This window comes from Sebastes umbrosus, chromosome 8 (genome assembly GCF_015220745.1).
Source record: "Sebastes umbrosus isolate fSebUmb1 chromosome 8, fSebUmb1.pri, whole genome shotgun sequence".
In the NCBI taxonomy this organism is placed as follows: Eukaryota; Metazoa; Chordata; class Actinopteri; order Perciformes; family Sebastidae; genus Sebastes; species Sebastes umbrosus.
Genome location: NC_051276.1, coordinates 15,749,636 through 15,772,622, shown reverse-complemented (window position 1 = coordinate 15,772,622; position 22,987 = coordinate 15,749,636). Strand labels below are relative to the sequence as shown.

The window sequence follows — 22,987 nt, the reverse complement described above, 5'->3', positions numbered from 1 at the left end:
GGGGCCTGCCAAACTAGCTGCTGGGCAGGTATTATGCAAATGTGTTACCTGGTGATATCACCACGTTACGAAAGAAAGGGTGGGACTTGGGCTTTGTAACTTTGCAGACCTTTTACATGCACAAAAAAACTATATAACACACTAAAGGAAAGGGAGAAAAGTATAACAGGGCCTCTTTAATAATCCTTTAAATATGTTGCCACATTTGTAACTTACTCTGGCAAACCTTTTTCAGAATGTCATTATTCCATAGGCTACATGATTATTACATTAATGGAAAAAAAACAATATTAATCATTAATCCAGACAAAACTATAGTAGAGACATAGTCACATCAAAAAGAAATACCTGCAGCAGTATTCAGACGTTTCCCAGAGGTGCCCCTGCTCGCTGGCTCAGGTCTGTGTGTGCGGCCGCCGCCACATGTGGGGATTGTTAATGGGAGCTAGTTCAGGGCTGCTTCGCATCCTCCGCCTTCGGCAGTTTCCTTTAGTGTAAACTGTCTCTCACACACACAAACATATGGTCTCGCATATTGACAAACAGACTTCGGTGGGAATACCCTCCCACTCTTGCAAACACATTGGCAGCAGAACACACAGAGTGCAGGTTTGTGCTGCGAGCCACACAGTCTCCTTTGTGGTTTCCACATAGAGCCCCCTTTCTATACATCTATTGATTGTGTAAACACACTCTATAGTGGTTGTTGTCCTTGTTTCTCCTCCAGCTGTAGCCATGTGAAGGTAATCTGGGTGTTTGTACACTTTGTTGTTAATAAAATAATAGTAACATATGGCAGCTCAAACAGCCTCAGTGTGTTTTCCATACATTAAAGCAAGAGAGAAGAAGAGCGATCACCCTTCAGGGTTTTGTTGATATGATAAGTAGGGGGATGAGGTGAAACTGGCCTCTCAAGCTAAACTTTTCTCATAAACATTTCTCATTGCCCGCGCATTATCAGGAACAGATATCTTCTCCTGTTAGATGAGCTCTCAGTGAGGATGAAACCAAACCGATTAGCTCTCAAATGAAGAATAAACGTTAATTCTAATAACATCATTTTGCTTTTGGTGCTGTGTGAAAACATTTTGCTTCTGGAGGCCTAATAAATAACTTTGAGTTGAATGTAAGCGAGTGCACTTGACTCTGCCTGGTGTGGGAAAGTGATCATATCCTCACTATCAGATCTTAACCTCTGACCTTTACGTAAGCTTTCTTTTCCCTAGCAGGTCAGACTCTCAACAGCGTCAGTGAATCCTGATACAATGTCTTCCGAAGCCTCTCTGGAAAGGGAGTGGACTCATGACCCAGAATTAACCCGTGTTTAATAACTCTAATCTCCGTATGGGACCTCGTCCTCCTCTTTATTCCCTCCTGAGGGACTATACCTCCTCTGAGGGCCGAATACAAACCGATGTGTATTGATAGAAGAGAGACCGCAGTGTAAATACAGCCCACAATGCACTCCTGCATGTCTTGTGACTGATTAAAACCATGTAAACACCATAAAAAGGTTTCAAAACAAAACAAAAGGGTGGGGGAAGGGAGGGAAGGATCTGAACCGGTGGGAAAACAACAGCGTATTGAATGTGACCGCATGGCTAATTTCCTTTTGCGAGCGTGCTATAGTGTGAGTGCACTTGTTTGAAGGTGTTTTTGACGATATACACCGTTCTTCATTGAATTATTTACTTTGAAAATGTGATTTTATTCTGTATCTTAAAATATCAACGGTTGTTTTATTCTGTACTTTGCATTTCTAGCTTTCACTCACTCTGTTTCTTTTTCTCCCTGCAGGAACTGGTGTCCTCATACGGTCACTAAGACGGTGACTTGCCAGGTGCAGAATGGGACCCTCCTGCAGCGGGTCTACCAGACGTGCCGCTGGCCGCAGGGATGTACGGGAGGCAGGTGAGAAGGCGACTTTACTGCTACTGCTGGGCCACTGACACTGTGAGCTCTTTAAAAAGAAGAACCCACCTTCAAAGACTTAAAACAGTAGAATTAATACCAGAAAAACTGTTATCTTTATCAACATGAATGTCTTAAAAAAAAACATTCTTTGACTCACGGAGGTTTTCTTTAGCTTCACCATTTGTCACAGCAGTTCATATCATGTTCAAGTCATGTTGTTGAGACCATTCTTCAAACTGATAGGCAGACATTTATTTTATTTTTTTAATCTAGCCTTTATTCAACCAGGTTTCTTCATTTTAAGAGACAAGCAAGACAGAAAACCTTTCTCATTGATTTGAAATGTCTAGTCGGAGATATTGGGAATTTCTGACAGCTACAATATTTCCCACTTAGAAAAAAAACAAACTCAGAAAGGAGATACGTACGTAACACAGCAAAAGTAGCTAGTTTATTCTATTTGAATGAAGTGATGGGGTAACTAAGCCTGAACACTACCGTGTTGGAGTAACAGCAGATTTTCTCATTTAGGAGGAAATCTATTTTAAGATATACCAGTTTCTCATCAATAGATCAAAATGAAAAGCAGCTGCACCACATGTTGTGTTCTGAGTAAGGAACAACTGAACATTTTCATACAAGTTCACACCTGTTCCTGGGGGTAGACAAAAGGCATTCTGGGAAAGAAGGAAATAAAAAACGAAATGAGCAGGGTTCACTACACTAAACACTAATGAGCAAATTCACAAAAGGTTTTCACGGCCTTTGCAGCTGTTACACCTTGCACAATTACGACAAAAAGAAAGTGTGTAATTCTCAAAGCACCCACAGAGGGTGAAATGCACCCCTAACTGTGCCGCCAAGCAAATAGCGTCCCGGTGCTCTTGTGCTATTTGCATGTATTTAAATTAGGTAATATACATGTATGTGGCGTAAAATTGGCCCCTTTCTATGCAAATGAGCCTCATTGCAAAGTCCAATTGACAAAGATCAGCGCTAATAGCCACATGCAGATACAGTGAAATTGTTAGCGTCTTCAGAGAGTTGATGATATCGTAGATAATATCATCAGCCAGATAAGTGATGAGCAATTCATGGTGCTATCAGCGGACGCAATCCATTCTCTGTGAATTCACCTGTAAGAAATCATATTACACCTGTTAAAAATGAAGAATACAAAGTCATCAAAAATAACTCACTGAATAGCACAGACTAACACATGCATTTTGCTTCATAAAGCTCCTAGACCACATGCCAAATACAAGTGTGTTATCACATTCACAGTGCATATGCAGACAGCTATCGTTACCTCTATGTGTGTGTGATGGATTTAGATGTTGCGTGTTTTTCAGCTACAGGACCGTGGTCAGACCTTCCTATAAAGTGGTGTATCGCACTGTGACCTCTCTGGAGTGGAAATGCTGTCCAGGATTCAGCGGCGCCGCCTGTGAAGAAGGTAAGTCGAGACAGAAGGACTCACGGACACACGCACACATTAGTTACACAGCAGCTGATAGAAATGAACAACAGTTGGGGCTCTCAGCGGGGGCTGTTATCATAAATCTAGGACTGAAAAAAAGTTTAGTACGTCTCTGTTTCCTCTTTTTATCATCCTTTATCTCCTCAAGCTCACTCGCTTATCACCATCTGCATCCCTCTGTTAGCATAGCTGTCTTATAGCCTGTGTATGTGCCTTCCAATACACGTGTACGAGCAATACTTTAAAACAGGAGTGATTTCCATTAGGCTTACATAAGGCAGCTTCTGTCTTCTAAATGAAGTTACGAAATAAGATCCTTCAGCCTCTTCAGGGTGAGTCAGACACTTCCACTTTATTAATCAGTTTTAATGTGTTCATTCTAAGAGTCATTGTACTACCTAAGGGTCCATTCTTTTTGTGTGGTTTTTCAGTTTTACGGTCCAGCTGGAACAAAGTCTTCATGCTCTTAAAGTGCCATGCTAGCACTGCTGTTTTCATTTTTCAACTACAGTAGCTGCCCACCACACACACACACACACACACACACACACACACACACACTCGGTGTATAATGAGTTCCCCTGGCACTGGCCCCCGTGTCTCTGCAGTCTGGGGAGAAGGGTGGAGTGTCTGTTTATGCCGGGACCCAGGACTTGACTGGGTGTAACATAATTCGTCAGGCTTTGCGACACAAAGGACAATAAATGTTTACAGTGGTTAAAGTGGTCACTTTTCTGTGGCACTGAAAGCCGAGGCTGTTTTTCTCTTTTATGCCACCACTCCCAGGTGAAGTAAGAGCAGCTCTCCCAGCGGCCTGAATGCTGCTGCAGTGGGACTTCAACAACTTTAAAACCCCCTGAATGTCGTGCTTGTTTTAGACCTTCCCCACTCTCAAAGTCAAAGAACACGTTGACAGTCAGACAACCCAGACTTTACTTAACAAAAGCAGAGGAACACACAGTCAAACAGGGAGGAAATTATCCAATTAAGTTGTTGCTGGAGGAGATTCCCCTCCGGTTGTCATGGCAGTAGGGAGCTGTTGAGCCAGCAGGGATGCTGGGATTAACCACTTATCTGAGCGTCGTTCCGGGTGGCTCAGATCACAGGCGGCGCTGAGTGGAAGTGACAGGTCCCATTCACGGGGCCTTTACTCTCCGGCACCATGGATGCTATCCAGGGCCACCAGCGCTTTGTTCTGCTCCTGCCGCGTGAGCAGAACCCCTTGCCAGCGCAGAACCTGATACCCCGCTGCTGTCTGCCTCATTCGCCGCTTTAAGGAGAAATAAAAGCTCGCCACACGGGCAAAGCTGGAGGCCGGATTGTGCTTAAATCTGTCGCCATAGTGTTGCCAAGTGAAGTTTAAAGCTGCACACGTAGTTCAGTGGGTGCGAGTTTCAAATCCAGGCTCTTAATACCTGTTTGCGGCTCCATCTGCAAATCTCTACACATTTCTTTGTGGATTTCCAGACGGCTTTGAGCACTTTTTTGACCTTGAGTTAGGCTGAATTAAAAAGGCTCGGTACTAAAAGCACCTCTGTTATATAAAAGAAAAAAATCCTATTTGAAACCTACTGTCTGGGTCGGACATATAGCTTTTGATCTCATAAATCACATAAATAACTAACACCGGATACATATATCTTTAAAGAGTTTTTTTTGGAGTTCCAGTGGTGGTTATATACCATAGCTCCCATCATCCTTTTTCCTCAGCTTGTCTGTTTTTCAGACTGTGGAAAATGTATATGATCCGCTCATTTACTCCCGCTGCTGCCCTGCTTTTACTTCAACCCTTCTCTCACTAGGCCACCTCAAAAGCCCCTGGCCACGTCTGACTCCCAAGGCCGGTCTGCATTACGGCAGATCTCAACAATGTCCATACCAGCAGGACTCTGGGACGGCTTTAAGGGGCAAGAGAGGAGAGGAAGTGTGTTATGAGCTGAGAGCACGGTCTTGATGTGGTTATATTTTAAATGGAGATGAGAGAGTTGTTTTCTCTCGTGTCCCTCTGTTCTCACCCCTCCGCCTGCCAGCCGATTGGTCAACATATGTAAATCAACAGGTCCGGTCTGAAGTAAAGATAACGTGTCTCTGTTTAAGTTTTAGATTATGCGTTTCCAAAGCAGCAGAGACAAATGAGAGAACGTTATGGGAAGAGTTCACGCCATGCTGTCATCCAGTCATACACAGGCTTTTGGCCTATCGCGCTCAAACCGAGGGCTCCAAAAGCAAAACATTACATCACACCCAGGCTGATAAACAAACTTACTCCATCAGAGTCCAAGAGGAGTAAGATAACACTGCATCAGAGAGGCACCTTTCACATTTGCTCTCTTTTTCTTATTTCCTCACCTCCAACATCAGGACTTGGCTGGGATTCCAGGCCAGTTGTGTAATTACTGGGTCCTAATTGTTTTCTATGAGGGTTGGGAGATATTGTCTTACTTGTGGACCTGGAACACAATGCTCTTTATCTCTGATTGAGCCTGAGTTTAAAAAAAAAAAGGCTAAGTATTTGCAGATGGAGGCACTTTTCATAGCCTGCCAGAAACAGGGATTTAATGTATGCCTGGTTGGCTTTGGCATTCCTAGTAAGTAAATGCTTGTTTTCAGACGGGATATCCCAACTTGTGCTACATCAAACACAAATATCGAAATTATACCTCATTTAGAAGCAATTTTGTGATACAACAATATCAAATGTAACCCGTAAAAGCAACATTATAACATTAGAGCTGGCTCTCAAAGACTCCCAAACAGGTTGCATCAGCGTCAACGCACAGTGCAGCAATGAAGGATGATTGCACGCTCAGCAGCAGTCGTGGAAATCAAATTTGGCTCTCTTTATGTTTATTTTGATGGAGTTTTAAAAGTGTGAAGATGACACTAAGAGACAGCCTTAGATATATTTGACTTGATTTGATTTATGACAGGACGGCACTTAAAAGAAATGTGGCTGCAGCTTATCGCAGGAGGGGGCCGGCATGCAGCAAAACATATGGGGGGAACGTAGGCTTGAATTAGCACGGCTGTCAAAGCTCTGCTGCGGGGGTCCCCATCAAGCCGTATCTCGCAGCCAAGCGGAGGCTGCGGTTTTTGGGTCGCAATTACGGTATGGCTAGGAGGCAGAGGCGCGCTGTCTGTAATAAGCCGCAGAAATGTAATCTGTGTTTTCACAGCTCAGCGCGGCTTATCACAGGCCTGCACGCTAAACCCACCGCGCTTTAAACATCAGTCGGCTGCAGCTTGCCATTAGCGACGGAAGAGTGGGAGTGCGTGGACGCCGGTGTATGTGTCTGTCTGGCTGCCAGAGTCGATGTGTGGGTGGGGAGAGCGAGGTGTTGAGGATTTGTACAGTGAGGGATGCAGCTGTTCGGCGTGATTAGCTGCTTTAATGGCAGCAGGCTTTAGTAGCTGTGAGTGGAGCGACCCAGGCCTGAGGTCAGAGGGGAGGGAGCTGAACAAGAGCAGGTGACCTCCACTCCCACTCCTCTTTAGACCACACAGAGCAGCACTATCCAAGTCGTCACCTTTTTCATTCAGCCCTCCTCTTTTCTGTCAGTCACATTCCTGCTGGATCCCCCTGTGTTTGCATTAGCAGGTGTTAAACATGTTATTCTCTCTTGCTCCAAATCATTCACAAAAAAACAGATTTGATGTCAGGTTTAGCCACATCCACAGTATTTATGCCCTCATGAGATGAGATCCACAAAGACGCATAAATCACACACATACAAGGAGGCAGGCTGCAGACGCTGGCGTGCAGAAAAGGCCACAGCAGCTGATATTCGTGGTTATGTAAATGGCCAGCGCAGCACAAGTGCTGAGCCCAAATTGGAAGCAGCTGAAGTTTAAGCAAACTGGGCTGAGGGCCCCAGATGAGATTAGACATGGGAGCGTCCAACCCTTTCAGCCCGCGCTGCTCCGCTCAGGGGAATTTTCATTATAGTCATTAATTAACAAACAACAGCACTGACGATACCGAGCAGCCAACCTAAAATTTACTAAAGCAAACAGTGGAGGGAAGTTTTTCCTCTTCTCCTGTCTGCCTCTCTCTCCATACTGTTTTATTCTTATGTAAGTGTGGGCTGGTATGTACATCACGTTCATGAAAAATCACAAAATTATACTTTTTAGAAGGGTTCAGATATTTAAATTGGAACATATACTAACAATTATTATAATATTATTATGACATTATTTTGAAATGTTCCATGCAAACCACATACAAAGCAGAGTTATAATTATGACTCCCTTTATGGTTTATGGTTAACTGTAATATTGTAAGGCAAAAGACATGCACAGTTATCGTAGAATACAATTTTCCAGATTCATTCATTTTATTAATTATAATAATAATGCATTTTATTTATTTTAGATCCTGTCTATATATGAAGAATAGTTCATTTTGTTACCTGCATCCTCTGGTGTTTCTTAATCTAACCTACAGATTCATTGAACTTCAAGAAATGCAGATGCACGGTTCTTTAGCTGAAACTTTTTTAAAGTTTCATACATACTTAGCCTTGATTCTGAGTTAAGTTTTATGTATCTGGCTCCTGGACTGGAAATGCCTCTTCTGCTTACTGATTTATTTATTATTTCCCAAGACTTCCCCCGGGAGTGCATTGAAAACTGTTTTTCCTGCAGTCTGATGAAAGACATAAAGTGGGCCGAGTCAGCAGTGCAAAAAAACTTTTAGGGGATGAAAATAGACACACACACACACACACACACACACATACACACACACACACGACATGGCAGCTGGAGTATTCTTCTGTCCCCAATAAAGCCGAGGTATTTCCCCTCGCCCAGTAGTTTAAGTGGACTGGTGTGCTGACGGAGTGACCCACAAACAGACAGGCTCTTTACAGCCTGACGGATCACGCAATCAGGAGACACTCTCTTCCTGGCATAGATAAGGCCAACTGAGGTGGCAACAAAGCTTTTATCATGCAGAAAGATAAAGGAAAGTAAAACCTTTTTTAAATCCTCCTCACTACTGGAGGTGTGGGCTCTGCCTCCTCTCTCTCATCTCTGATCCACTCAGCGACGGATGCCATTAAAGCTGCATTAACCCCGTCTGCTCCCTGCCTTTCAACATATATCACCATCTCTCATCTTGCAGGTATAGAGTGGCATGATGTAGGTACTGTATAACACAGCGCTACTGTCTTTAGGTAGGCTCTGAGGAGGTAATGAAGCATATTTTGACGTCAGTGCTGAGACAATGGCAGCATTGATGGAGTGGGTGCGCTCGGGGGTCCTGTTGGTTTCGTACAGCTGTGATGAGTTCAACCGACCCAATTGCTGCCTGCAGTCCACTGAGCCCTACTTTTACTTTGTCTTTCACACAGGGCTACAACTACAGATTATTATTATTTTTAAACTGATGACTATTTTCTTGATTAACCGATTGATTGATTGAATTTATTTGATGGTTAAAAAGACAGAATAACTCTACGCAATAAAGCCTAAAGGCTGATTTCCACTGGATTATTGTGATGTCACAAGATCACGGGGAATCACGGGATCATATATCACACGAAAATCCATCTTGTCAGGCTTCAAGTAATGCGTTTGTGTCTGGCAAATATCCAAAACTCAAAGATATCTAATTTAGTTTCATGTAAAACAAAGAAAAACAGCACTTGAGAAGCTGGAGCCAATAAATGCAACCAATTAATAGATCATGAATTGTTGACGATTGATTTTCTCTCAATTGACTTAACATTTGAACTCTACTAATACACAAATTCACTCTTTCATTTTCTTGCTATCAGTCCCTGTAAAATCCAGTTATGTCTCCTCCTTACCGCTGCCTCACCCCGACCCCGCGGTTTTATCCACATTCTGGACCGCAAAAGCATAAAAATACAATAAAAACAGTTATTTTTAGGTTAAATATTATTCTCTCACACTGTACCAGTCTGTGGGTTTTGTACACTCCCAGTAGTCCTGATGATCTAGTTGCTCATTTGTCACTGTTATGAGTTCATAAACATACACAGCGCCACATAAGAGAGACTCGAGTGTTGTGGCTCAGTGGGTGGGGGTTTTATGAAGCCGACCTTGAAACCTCCTCCACTCCCATGTATACTAAACCACAAACAGACCACCACATCACAGAGATGTTGCTGTGGTGTGTCGTGGTGACATCATTTATGGCCTCTCGTATCACAGACCTCCCAAACACCCCGACCCCCCCTCCGGTTCGGTCTCAGTTTCCCCGCCACTAAACGCTGCACTCTTGGATAACGGGTAGAATTTAAAAGTCATTGCCCTGTATTCTGAGCTGGTCTTTGCATATATTTCCATTTGCTCATGTGGTTGTGATACGGTGCTCAGCGGGGATGAGGGGAGCGCTGCTGATGGTTGTGATTAGTTCTGGACTGAAGACGAGATCGGAGAGGAGGTTTGGATGAACTGCACCAGCAGTCGGCCTAATTAGAGACATTCCTGGTTGGCTTTCATAGCTCAAACCTGACAGAGGAGCAGGCATTCCCCTCGAGGAGCCAATCGTTTTGACCAGAGAGAAATTACCTCACTGGATTGGCTAGAAGAGGAGAGAGTAGAGGATGATGGAACTCTAGGCCTCTAGCGATCTGATATAGAAAGCTGAAGCTAGTCACGGCTGGCAAAGTGGGACTTTACAGTGAGCTGTTTTGGTTTTGCAGTCACAGACAAGAGAGCTGTGAGAAATCTACCAGTAGAAGTGTGTTTGTGTGTTGTCAGCTCGGTCTTCAGGCAGGATAGTGTTGCCAAATAATCCTACAAATACTCCAGAGTTTTCATAATTCAGGGCAAACTATCGTACCTTCATATTCTAACTGAGTTTACAACATAGTTTATATAAATCTATGCCAACTAGAGCTACAACAATTGTTGTCAACTAATAAATTAATCGCCAACTATTTTGATAATCAATTAATTGATTTGAGTAATTTTTTAAGAAAAAAAGAAAGTCAAAATTCTCTGATTCCAGCTTCTTAAATGTATTTTCTGGTTTCTTTACTCCTCTGTGACAGTAAACTGAATATCTTCGATTTATGGATAAAACAAGATATTTGAGTACGTCATATTAAGGTTTGGGAAACACTGATCAACATTTTTCACCATTTTCTGACACTTTATAGACCAAACAACTAATCGATTAATCGAGATAATAATCAACAGATTAATCGACAATGAAAATAATCATTAGTTGCAGCCCTAATGCCAACTGTGTGTGCCGTGGTTCATGCTACATCTAAGTAGACTGCAATAGGCTCCGTCTACAGGCCAGTATTTATAAGTGGGTAGAGCAGGTCGCCCTCCAATCAGAAGGTCGGCGGTTCGCCACAGGTAAACCGTCCCAATCCTAACCTGGAATGCGAAATACAATCACAAAGAGTTTTGTAGAAGGTTGTGAGCAGCCACAACAGAAATGTGATCAGATACTGTGATGTATTGCAGATCCAAAGTCAGTTTTTCATAATAGATTATTGACATAATCAATGTACAATGGTTCCAAACCAGCTGCGTATTATTTCACTATTATGTAACAAAATGAAATTAAGATGTGTCGACCATCTGCATGTCTGCAATGATTATACATCATACAAAGGGCAAAATGATCATAAAAATACAATAATCATCACACACCTGTTAACCCTAAGGCAGAATATAGTGTAACACTATTGTGTTAGTTCATGCATTCATTATTATCCACGCATGCACTTCCATCCTGAGCTCCCTCCTGTAAATATAACATGTGGTTAATGCAGTTTAATGTCTCATGTGGTATTTATTATTTCATGTTTTTAATGTATTTTGTAAAGCACTTTGAATTGCCCTTGCGTGTAAAAAAGGTTGCTTTGCCGCATATGTTACACTTCTAGCTGTCTTCAGCGCCGCAGTGTTTCACAGAAAGTGCTGTTTACCCTGCACTAATAGAGCATGTAAGACATGCATCATTTAGGAAAGTGCTCGTATCTCCTTTGCTGCATCGTCTGAGGTCGAGTCTCAGGGGCTTCTCTTCATATCCAATCACATACAGTATGGGCCTGCACACAGTGCTGCACAGACGGCACTTCCTTTTACCGTCTTCTCGTTCACATCTTGTTGAGATCATCTCGGGGGCACCGAGCGATGTTCACATTGTTCAGGAAGTGTGGTATGCTTCAGTGGTCCAGGACCAGTCCAGGAAGAGGTTGTGGCAGTGCGCTGGTGTGGCTGCTGGTGAGGCGGTGTCAAGGGCTCAGAGCCAGAGAGGCCCAGCGGGGTGAGCTCATTAACAACAGGACGTACCCCTGAACCTCTAAACCCAGGCCTGCATTCCGTCCGCTCTGCTGCCCCCTGGGACTCATCCAGGGGGGCTTTAACAGCCCCGTTGTTTTGGTTGGACCCTCGCCACGGCCAGAGCTGAGCTGTGCATGACGACTCCCCCCCCCCGTCTCTCCCCCCGCCTCAATCAGTACCATAAATACAGTCCAGAGAGGGTGTCTGTGTGTTCCTGCTTCCTCAGGTGTTTATGGCTCTCTCACTCATTCATACTGCGCTCACAGCCGGAGTCTGGCAGCAAACAAACACTTGCACACACGCAGACATGTTTAAAAACACCTGCTCCCACAATTAGCACAGACACACATATATCAACAGACAGACACGTGACTCAGACTCTATTAAAGTATAAATTACACCACAGATGACTCGGGTCACACAAACATGGACAAAAAAAAGCAGTGAGCTGAATTTACTGACTCACTGTAATCAATAAGCTTGATACGGGACACCGACACATGCTCACTGTCTCTCTCTGTCTCTGCAGGCATACACACTGTGTATGAGTAGCATGTGTGCCTTATGACAGACTGACGACAGGGCAGTAAATCACTGCCACTGTGTCAGAGTTGGAGCTCTGTCCGCTGCTGTCGTTGACTCTGGGTTGAGGAACAGAGGATGATGTCATGGCCATTTTATTTCTGTTGGTTGCCCTCCATGTTGTCTTCCTATAGGACTCAAATACACTTGACAGGAGCCACATGTGGCCCCATGAGACAATGTCTGGTCAGGTTTGTGGAACAGAGCTCACAGCCCGATAAGACAATCATCAAACCAATTATACAGCTTTTTAAAGTTCTATTGCTATACTGTACTGTAATAGCACTAACACTGTCTGTGTTGAAGGAGAACTAAACCCATTTTCACAATTCATACATGTTATTGCTAAGGTCTAAGACTAGGGATGTGCATTCTAAGCAAAAATACTATTTGATAATCACTGGGAATTAGTCCATTATTTAGAAAATTGCCACATAACCCCCCCTCCGAGAGACAGACACAGTGGGGGAAAACGACGTGTAGGGTCGGCACATTTTCCCATCTAACGCTTTGGATTAAGAGTATATTTCAACCATATTGTTGGAACAGTGGAAGAGGCCGGTGGAAAGACAAATTGAGACGGTTTTGGTGAGTTTTATTTTGTTTCTGTTGGCTTTGAATGACGATATGTTCCGCTGCTCGAACAGCTGATCTACCTGAAACTACGAGGTAGTCGGTAGGTAGCGCACACACACACACACCTGTGCTGACAGAAAAGAGCCAAACTGAACGTGCCACACATGTTTTACCAGTAGTGACATTACTACCAGCACCTGAGACGGTTAAAACAAGGTAAAATATGTATTTTTTAGGACCGGACGATTTTAGTATTTTTATAATTTAACGACTATTTGAAAAATCAAAAATTGTGACCCATCCCTATCTAAGACAGTCCAAAAATATTAGTAAACATGAACAACTCTCTCCCAAATCCAAAAAGGCGTAGACAATGAATGGTGAAAGATGTTACAGATGACCCAGAGAGCACCCAGGGGAACGTTCTGAGTATATGGGAACATTTTCTGTTTCACAACTGAGAACATTACAATAGAATAAAGCTCATTTGGGTATAAAAAAGAAAACAAACATTCAGTTGGTCCACAAAGCCAGTCTCCCATTCATTGTCCATGGAGCAGCTCCAGATTTTATACCCTATGACATCACAAGTTTGAGACTTACTTCTCTGGTTTCTGGCTTTGAGAGAGAGAGGCTCATGTTCACAAATATTGTTTGAACTTTCCTCGGCCATGGAAATAACATATTGGAGTTCTTAATTTAGGTGGCGTTCCCCTTTAATGTGGATTTATGTGTTATAATGGGTTGCTGTTGGTGCCTCCGGCATAGGAATTGATTTACGATTTGGCAACACCAGACGGATCGTACATCAGATCACATTTTCCTTTGTTGTCTTCCGTAATTGTGTTCACATCCTTTCAGACCTTTGCTAGGTGTGTGTTACTCAAAAGATGAAGATTACTGAGCCTTCATCATCTTGCTTCATGTCGTCTTCTCTTCTTTCAGCAATCTCAATTACTCATTTAAACGTTCTCTATTCGATATCGAGAGCATTGATATAGCAGCAAACACCTATTTACTATGTAAATATACTGGAAAAAGAAAGTTCGGAAACTTGTGTTTGGCGGATTACCATTGGCAGAGCATTTTGGCAAATTTTTCTTGGGCGCTACCCACATAATCAGCTGTGCTGCTCATCCCACAAATGCATGATCCTTACAAGTTGGACATCATTGTGAAAGTAAATAAACAGGCTTTCCAACAATGTAAAATACAATGCCAATTAGCGTTGTAACAACAGAGAAATAATCCACCAAACACAAGTTTCCGAACTTTCTTTTTCCAGTCTATATAGAGGAATAACATCCATTTTTACCTGAGCAAAGAATGAAGTCGCTCTCCCTCTGTGTGTGTTGTATTCCGAGTTTTCCGTGCTTTGTTGACATAGCTGCCCTGCTCTCATACGGCGGTTACAGCTGATTTTGCTGTTTTTCATCGTCTTATGTGGAAGTAAATCGATCATTTTTGGCTTTTGGTCTATTGATTGGACAAAACAAACTATTTGAGGACATCAACCTCGGCTTTAGAAAATTGTAAGGAAAGTGTCTGATATTTTATTGACTAAACAATTAATCAAGAAAATAACGACAGACTGACCAATGGAAATGATTGTTAGTTGCAGCCCTCTAGGGAGACAGCATGTTAGCTACGGCATAGCTACATAAGCTACGTGCATTGGCTCTCCTGCTACTCTGTAACCCCTCAACAGTGAACAATAAATCAGGCTTTAAAGTCTCATTGGGTAGTTTGGATAAAAATGTCCACATGCTTCTTGTTTTACACATTACAGAACTAAAGAAAATGAGGAGGGAAAGTAAAAGGTTTAGTTTCATTGTGGACATTCTTTGGATGCTCCTCACAGTGGTTACATACTTGTAGTTTTTATATTTTTGTGTATATTGCCTGAATACTTGACTCAGTATCTGAAATGAGGTAAATGCTGATACTGATATGTCAGAAACCAGTTCAGAGGATCTGGTACTGAACCACTGCCTGCACACAAATTGGCCTCATCTGAGCCTTTTCAAAGCGGTTACCCTCTCTGGACATCCCCCATCATTACATCCTATTTACAAAAGACCAAAAGGATTATTCTCAGTTAATGCGTTTTATATGAACCCTTCACTTTGCCTGTGTAAACCTAGCTACCCGAGTAAACAGAGCCCTATTGAAGCAGAGTTACTAAATTTGCGGCCAGATGGGTTCTCGACCACGAGACAACGTGGAGAATTACAGTTTGTCCTGAGAGTCCGAGCTCGGCTCTCTCTCTTCCCTTTGGCCTCGCTCAGAGCGGGGGGTGGGGGGGGATAATCTATTCCCTCTCTACTAGATGCAGAAAGAGATGAGTGTGTAAAACGAGAGGGTGGCACGGCTCCAATGGGACACGTTTCTCCAAGTGCTGCCAGGTAGAAAAGGCAAAGAGAGTGAGAAATGGGATGACACTGTTGTGTTAAACCAGACGAAGGAAAAATATTATCAGGGACATGGAGAGAAGTGGAAATGGAGGGGTTTTCTTAACTGGAAAGGCCTGTTCGTGTTACTGTTAAAAGGACAAAGAACAGGCTGAAGTAATAACCATGATGAGCATCATTCGTACTTTCTCTACGAGCCATAACCACAATTGTTCCTTTTGAGGTCATTTATCCTTTCGTAATGTAATTGAACTTTAGAAGTAAAATTAGATTTGAGGCTCCCTTGTCTTTGTGTGCTCTGTCTCACAGTCCACGCATCGCTACCCCCTGGGTGTGGGTGGGTAGCCGTAGGGACGCCAAACGGGTGAAAGGGCAGAGAATCGAGGGGTGCAGGGGTTTGTGCTTTCCTGCAGAATAATAGCAAGTATTGTTCCTGAAGTGGCAGCACTGTATCAAGTCTATCACAGGAAATTTCTTGACATGCTCATTCGGTGTCAGTCTTAAATTTCGGAGACACTTCTGAGCTGTATGTTGTGAGTCGGTCATGCTAAGGGAGTACAATGTGTCCCTTTTAGCGCCTGAGTATCATTGAATCAAAAGAATGATTAAAGCCGAAGAGAGTGCCTCAACATCTAGGAAGATGATTGGCCGAGATAGCTAGGGAGAATTTACGTTGTTGTGGTCTGACTGTCCTTTGTTCGCCTCTTTTCTCTTCGTCTACACTATTAGACTGAAAACTGTAGCCAGCATGGATACCTGCCAGAAATAAAGAGACTCCAGAGCTCATTAAGAGTGACAGTTAAGCCTCAGCCACGGACTAATAAAACTTTCTCTGTGGATGTCTAATTGTGATGGAGGCCTTGCACACTCCCTGATCAGCACAGGGACAGGGGAAGACACGTGGGGAGATGAATTACAAACACTGCTCAGGATCATTCATCCATCAGAGCAGCTCTTTTCCGCCAAGCTGGAATTCCTTTCCCCTAGCTGCACCTGACAGTGCAGAAACCTTAGCCCGAGCTAGCGCCAGTTCACTTCTTGTTCCAAAAGTGCAGCTGAGTTTTTCAGGAGGTTCTCAGTCACGACCGAGGCAAGCTCCTGTCAGCAGCGAGCGGCCGCCCTCCTCTCTGGAAGGGCCCGGAGGATCGATCTGAGAGGCTGCTGGTGGAGCGTGGATGGCTACAGTCAGCAGTTTGATGATCTGAATGTTGTTTGAATGAAAGTTGGGGTAGAATTGTTGATGAAAAGTGTAGATGATGAAAGGGAATGGCATAATGTGGTACGGTTGACTGTGCAGAGGGAAAAGGGATATGCTTATTGGTCAAGGATAGTGTGGCCATTATAGAAGACCAGGTTCATGCCATAGGCTAAGTACTTTTTCGGCCATATTCCAAGATGAAAAAAATCCAGAGACGTTGCTTGACTTGACGTTCTTGACACCTCCAGAAAATCACTGAACCTGTTTGGGAAGCTGTGGAGCCCAAAGTTTATATTTGTCTGCGTCTCTCTTTTGCAGAATGTTTCAGTATCCCACGTACAAGTTTAGGACTTGTATATGAGAGGAAGGGGAAGGGCTGCCGTACGTAATGTAGCTTGTTTGAAACTCATTTTTCTGCATTTACAAGTCACACAGTTGCCATTTTGAACCCTGAAGTTCAAAAACTACCTCGAGCAAGAAAAGCTACTGTTTTTGCACATTGTCATCTCACTGATTCCTCACTGAAAAACAAAAGTACAGGGACGACTGGATCCAAAGAAATCAAGATTCCCATCTCAATATCTTAACATCTGTTTAATTGTACAGTTTATTTTCTGAGGGTGTAAGAAAATATCGATACACTTGAGTATCGAGATATTATGTTTTGTGAGACTGTATTGATTCTCAAAATCACTATTGATTTTTCATGAATAGTTTACATGCAAAGATTTTTTGGCAAACAGTGATTCAGTTAGTGTTGTGTTTTGATGTTGGATGTTACAGGGACTGTGATAGATGCAAATGCAGTTCCCACTGTTCTGATTGCATAAAAGTGACCTTTTTTTACCTAGATGTTATGCATATGGTGGTGTGTTCTTTACTATGACGATTACTATTAGATTTTAAAAATTGCAATATGTTGCCTTGCATACAGTATCGCAATTAGGGGTGTGAGATAATATCGATACACATGAGTATGGCGATATTATGTGGTGTGATACTGTATCGATTCTCCAAAACACTGTATCCTTTCTAATTAACCTCTTAAAAATCCGACGGCCCGCTGGCGAGTACGGCCGCTATTCAATCTTTCGAAAGGTTGTAGCGGGCTCAGTTTTAAAGCTAGAGTGAAGTTACTGGCATCATATGAAACTAGAAAACCTAAGGAATTCATTGGTACCCATGTCATTCTAGCTCGTCGTGAAGGCGGCTAAATAATGCTCCAAAATAATGCTAAATTTTGGTGAAGACAAATGTTTTTTCCAAAGGGGTCCCTTGACCTCTGACCTCAAGATATGTGAATGAAAATGGGTTCTATGGGTACCCACGAGTCTCCCCTTTACAGACATGCCCACTTTATGATAATCACATGTAGTTTTAGGTTAAAAATGTTTTGCATGCATTACAAATGTGTTACTTTTGCCTATTATAAAATTTTAAAAAATGTAATTAAATTTTAAAAATCGCAATATATCACGTAAATTGAATCTTTACGCCTGCATCATGATACATATCATATTGCCAGATTCTTGCCAATACACAGCCCTAATATTTGGACATTATGTCTACCAGAGTCTGTTCTAGGTGGGTCTCTAAAGTCATCATTGTGGTTTTTGTTCGAAGATTGGTATGTGAATGGAATTTAATTTGTGGTGCTCACAGTGTTGCAAAATTGTTCTAATGGATGGTGATGTCAAACATGTGTTGTTGTTTAGTTTAGAGGACTTGTTGGACCCTTTAGAAGTCTGTGTAGATACTATTCACCTATCTCGCCAATGCTCCAGATTTGACCTTGATTGTGCGATATGGCCACCGTGTGAATAATGTCAGCGGTTGCTCAAAGCTCTGGGAGACACAGGAGTGTGGTCTGCATGAGTCAGATACAAAGATCATCACTGAACTTTGTTACTATGAAATCAGCCCCGAGGCTAAACGGCTCTATCTCATGATCTCATGTATGAATTATGATAACTGTTTGCACTCTTTGAGTCGTCACCCTCTCACAGAAACAGGGAGGAGGACTTAAGTGCTAAAACCGTATAAAACTACTTTAATTTTCCACTTTTGGTTTGAGTTTGATCATCTCACCGCCGAGTGACGTCATGTGTAATTCTGAAGCTTTAAACTGAAATACTTTCTTTTATAGTGGTCTGGTGTATAGTTTTATATAGCTGGGTGTATAATGAGTTTTAAAGGTTGGTTTGCCCTAAATTGTCACTTGTGATATTAACAGCTTTCATAAGTAGTTTAACACTCTGCAGATAAAAACAGAAACACACTGAGTCAGCAGTTAGCTTTCATGTCTTAATCTCTCAATAGTGACTTTTATGAATCAATTAAAACACATTAAATAGCAGAGGGTGGAGGGTGAGTAAGAGGATTAAGAGCTCATGAGAGGTGCCGGTGATGGTTTTTGGCTGACCGCTGCTTCTTGAAATCCTTAATAAGCAGCCGTTCTGTACTTTAACTTGCGTGTGTTTGACTACTGTGAGAGGAGGAGAGGAAGTAGCACAAACACTCGCTCCATATCTTCGACAGCTTGATATACGGTACATTTTTGGGCTTGGAGTCAGAGAGTGGGACACATCCATCCATTTTTACTGCAGCACTGAATGCCTGGAGAGATCAGGTCATTGTCAGCCAAGACCTCCAGGTCCGCTCCAGAGCACAACTCACGCCGCCAGATATCAGCGATGAAGAGGGGAGGACAGAGAGGATACACACATACATGCACATGCTAGACAGACACTGCAAATGCACACACACACACAGGAGACATATTTAGTCGAGAAAGGCCAGATGTGTTATCTCACTCTGTATGTGTCAGTACGTTCCGCTCCCTCTGCCGGAGGAGTGTTAATCTCTGGAACTCGGCGCGTCGCCACGGCCGCTGTGACGGAGACCAGTCTGATCGTTTACACCACACTGACCACGGGGGGTCTCGCCTGTACGTGATTTAGACCCGAGAAGCCACAAATGTCCCCGTACGTCATAAGTCTCTGACAGTGAGACTTCTCCTCTTTCTGAAACTCAATAATGAAACCTTATCGTCACCTCACCGACTGTCTAAATCACGTTTATACTGCTGTAATGATGATATAGTTGCTGAAATAACAAAATCATGTTCATATGATGATTAATACTGTGCTGATGATTACTGTATGTGATTACAATGCCAAACCATATAATAACACATGAATCATAATCAACTTAATCATTTTATTCAGTCTGCATGTAGTTCATTGATCCTGTCGACACCTAAACATCCTTTCAGCTGTATTCAAAACTTTTAAAAATGTGTCACAACATGTGAGCTGGTATATGACGCTGTCATTTTGGATTTGTGACCTGAATCCTAAAACAGCTATAAGCCACATCTCAGATCTACTATTTGCATCCTACATATCTGTATAACTTTTTCTTACACTTGTAAAGACCTCTAGTAGGTAATATGTGTAATTTTGTTACATGCGTCCATGTATTTTTCTCGTAGTGCTGAAACGGTTAGTCGACTAATCGTTTAATTGATCGACCAGAATTAATAAATAGAAGTTGATGATTAATCTGTTACATCATTTATCAAGCAAAACTTCTAAACCTGCTCTTACAGGTTGCAGCTTCTCAAATGTGAGGATTTGATGCTTTTCTTTGTTTTATAGAATCATACATTGGATATCCTTGAGTTTTCAATGCACCCTTTAGTGCCTGTATGAGACGTGCCAGGCTTTCCATTAACTACAATGTAAACCCATTCGCAGCAACAGTCGACTCTCAGAGAGAGTGCGCCGGGAGTATGATGACGTAGTTTAAAGAGCGAAAAGACACACATATCTGAGGCTTTCATCCAGGAGACCGCTGTTCATGTCCCGTGTGTTAAGTTTCACTTTCACTTTACAATCAGCTGATCGTTCGTGTTCCTTGTTCACGTTGTTCAGTTTCATTTTCGCTTTACAAATGTATAGTTTTAAGCCCAACCATGTTGTTTTTTCCTAAACCTAACTAAGTGGTTTTGATGCCTAATCCAGTGGGCATACTCCAGATTTGAAAAGTGAAGCCAATGCTGAAGTGCCTTTAACATGCATTCTTTCTAATATCCAGCAGGGGGCGACTCCTCTGGTTGCAAAAAGAAGTCTGATGGTATAGAAGTCTATGAGAAAATGAGCCTACTTCTCACTTGATTTATTACCTCAGTAAACATTGTAAACATGAGTTTATGGTCTCAATCGCTAGTTTCAAGTCTTCTTCAATACAGCATGATGTTCATTTAGTAAATTATGGTCCCATTTAGAGTCAAATAGACCATAAAGCAGGGGATGCTTTAGGGCATAGCTACTTTGTGATTGACAGGTCGCTACCACGACGTTGATGGTCGGAGTTGTCCACGTTTACTTCTTAAAACTTTAACCCTTTAACATTTTTCACTATTTTCTGGCATATCAGATCAAAATGAACATGAACATGAACACTGATCATAGATCAATCTTAAATTTAAAGCAAAAATGCCAAAGATTCACTTGTTCCAGTTTCTCAGATGTGAATATTTGTGTTTTTCTTAGACTTCTATAGTGGTAGAGTGAATAACGAGCAATGTGAAAATGTCAGTTGGGCTCTGGAAAATTCTGATGGATATCTTTTACTATTTTCATTTCATACACCAAACAACTAATTGATTAATCAGTCATGAAAAAAGATTGTTCTTTGCAGCCCTATAGCAGTATAGATGGAGGTTATTAAGTGTCTACTGTGGAGTTTGTCTTGAAGTTTGTTCTTCTCCTCGATCAGCAGTTTCTCACAGTGTGAGTGCTGCGAGGGAGTGCAGCGAAGGATGTTGTTGAAAAACTCTGTGAATGTCAGCAGGGAGGAGTTTGAAGGGGAGCTTGTGTTCCTTTGTAATGCGGCGCTGAGATAAGAGCAGCATCCACCACGTCAGCCCCTGCTGGAGCCCCGCGGGGTCGACCGACCCCTATTCACCTGAAACTGTGATCACACAGTCTGTTTTATTAGCTGACAGGAGGGACATGATGGATGGCTCGCCGTCATTCTCTTCTCATTTGGCCCCATTGTTTCTCTCTACTGTAAAGGCTGCGATGGTTCTGCTACGTTTTGATCTGTGTTTCCTCTGATCCTGTTATCTGCTCCCACTCCCCTGCCTCTCCTCTGTATGTGTGTGCTTTCATCCTCGATGTGTGCTTGTCTTCACACAGTCAGCTCTGTCTGTGGGCATGTTGTGTTGAAGTGCTTCGCAGAGATAAGACCCTCACTCTGCTGTGTGAAAACACTGTGAATAGAAGCATCCCATCTTCCTCCCTCTATCTCCTTTTTTCTCCTCCTCTCTTATCTTCATTTTTCCCAGCAGTTTTCTCATTGCTCTCTCTCTCTCACTGATCTGTAGCAGAGGCAGTAAATTGCAGTGCACTTACGAACTGTGGGAGAGTTCCTGTGTCAAAGTTTTTAGCCTGGGAGCGACGGAGAATGGATGTCAGATTAACGCCGGAGCACTCCATCACCTAGCAGCATCTCTGCCTCGGCAAATAAAGAGAGAGAGAGTTGGACATAAAATAACACTGGAGGAGGAAGAGTGCATCACTGAGAGCTTTCCTAGACTGAATCATTCAGAGGCCCCCGCTGGTGTGAGTTAGCCAAAACATGAGCCAAAAACTAAAATCCCTGCTCAACAACTCGTACACTTACAGTTAATAAACCTGTCTTTGAAGCATAAAATACCCTTTTAATAAGTAAAACACTGCAGATTTTATTGTTTGTGCTCATTTCGTTCCCCAAGACTAATTTTTACATTATCTGTAGTTGCTGTATATATTTCATGGTAGAATTTGGGATCGAGAGTCCTTTTGATTATGGTTAAAGCTTATTGATGGTGGTTTGGGAAAAAAACAGACTGTATAATGATATGTTTTATTTATACACAGTGTATACAGTATACTGTATGGTTCATATTGAATGTTTAAACCAATGAAATAGCAGTAGTGCTTATAATTTTTTTTTTTAAATGTTTGCGAATATCATTTTTCACGTCTTAGATAAATGAAAACACAATTCACACATAAACAAAAAACTCCAGCAACACTTGACGTGTATAAACGTATAAGCTGCGTCCGAAATCGAATACTATGCACTACATACTAATGTGTACTATTGTTCAACATACTTTTGTGTTAACACTAGTATGTATCTTTTCTGACGCACTGAACTGTAATTTACGTCATCACTTCCTGAGAGCCTCCTTACCGGTTGAAGACATGTAACTATAGTAACCCGTGCCAACCTCATGTGACCAAACGATGCTTTGTGAGAATCAAAGTCTGAATTAATTTAAAAAATAAACAGTATATTAACACCTAGCAAACTGAAATCTTATACTTACACTTAAAATGAAGTGTTATTGACGTTACAGAGTCAACATCTGTTATGAACGTTGTCAACACTACCGCATCGCATTGTGGGATTTTTATACCGGCGTAAGGTCCAGTGTTGCATACTGTAATATTTCACTGGAAATAGTGTGCAATTTGCGTAATATTGTTTCAT

The 22,987-nt window shown here is 42.3% G+C and overlaps 1 protein-coding gene across 4 annotated transcripts in view; it reads left to right on the top strand.

Annotated features, from left to right (window-relative positions):
- emid1 (EMI domain containing 1) overlaps window positions 1-22,987 on the top strand; it is a 63,934-nt gene that overhangs the window by 6,191 nt on the left and 34,756 nt on the right. For all 4 annotated transcript variants that reach the window (XR_005207877.1, XM_037777809.1, XM_037777808.1 and 1 more), the window contains exons 2-3: window positions 1,798-1,911; window positions 3,267-3,370. Coding sequence is in view for 3 of the 4 variants with exons in the window: in XM_037777809.1 (XP_037633737.1) it covers window positions 1,798-1,911; window positions 3,267-3,370 (218 nt within the window). In the remaining variant the exon portion in view is untranslated. The remainder of the gene's footprint in view (window positions 1-1,797; window positions 1,912-3,266; window positions 3,371-22,987) is intronic.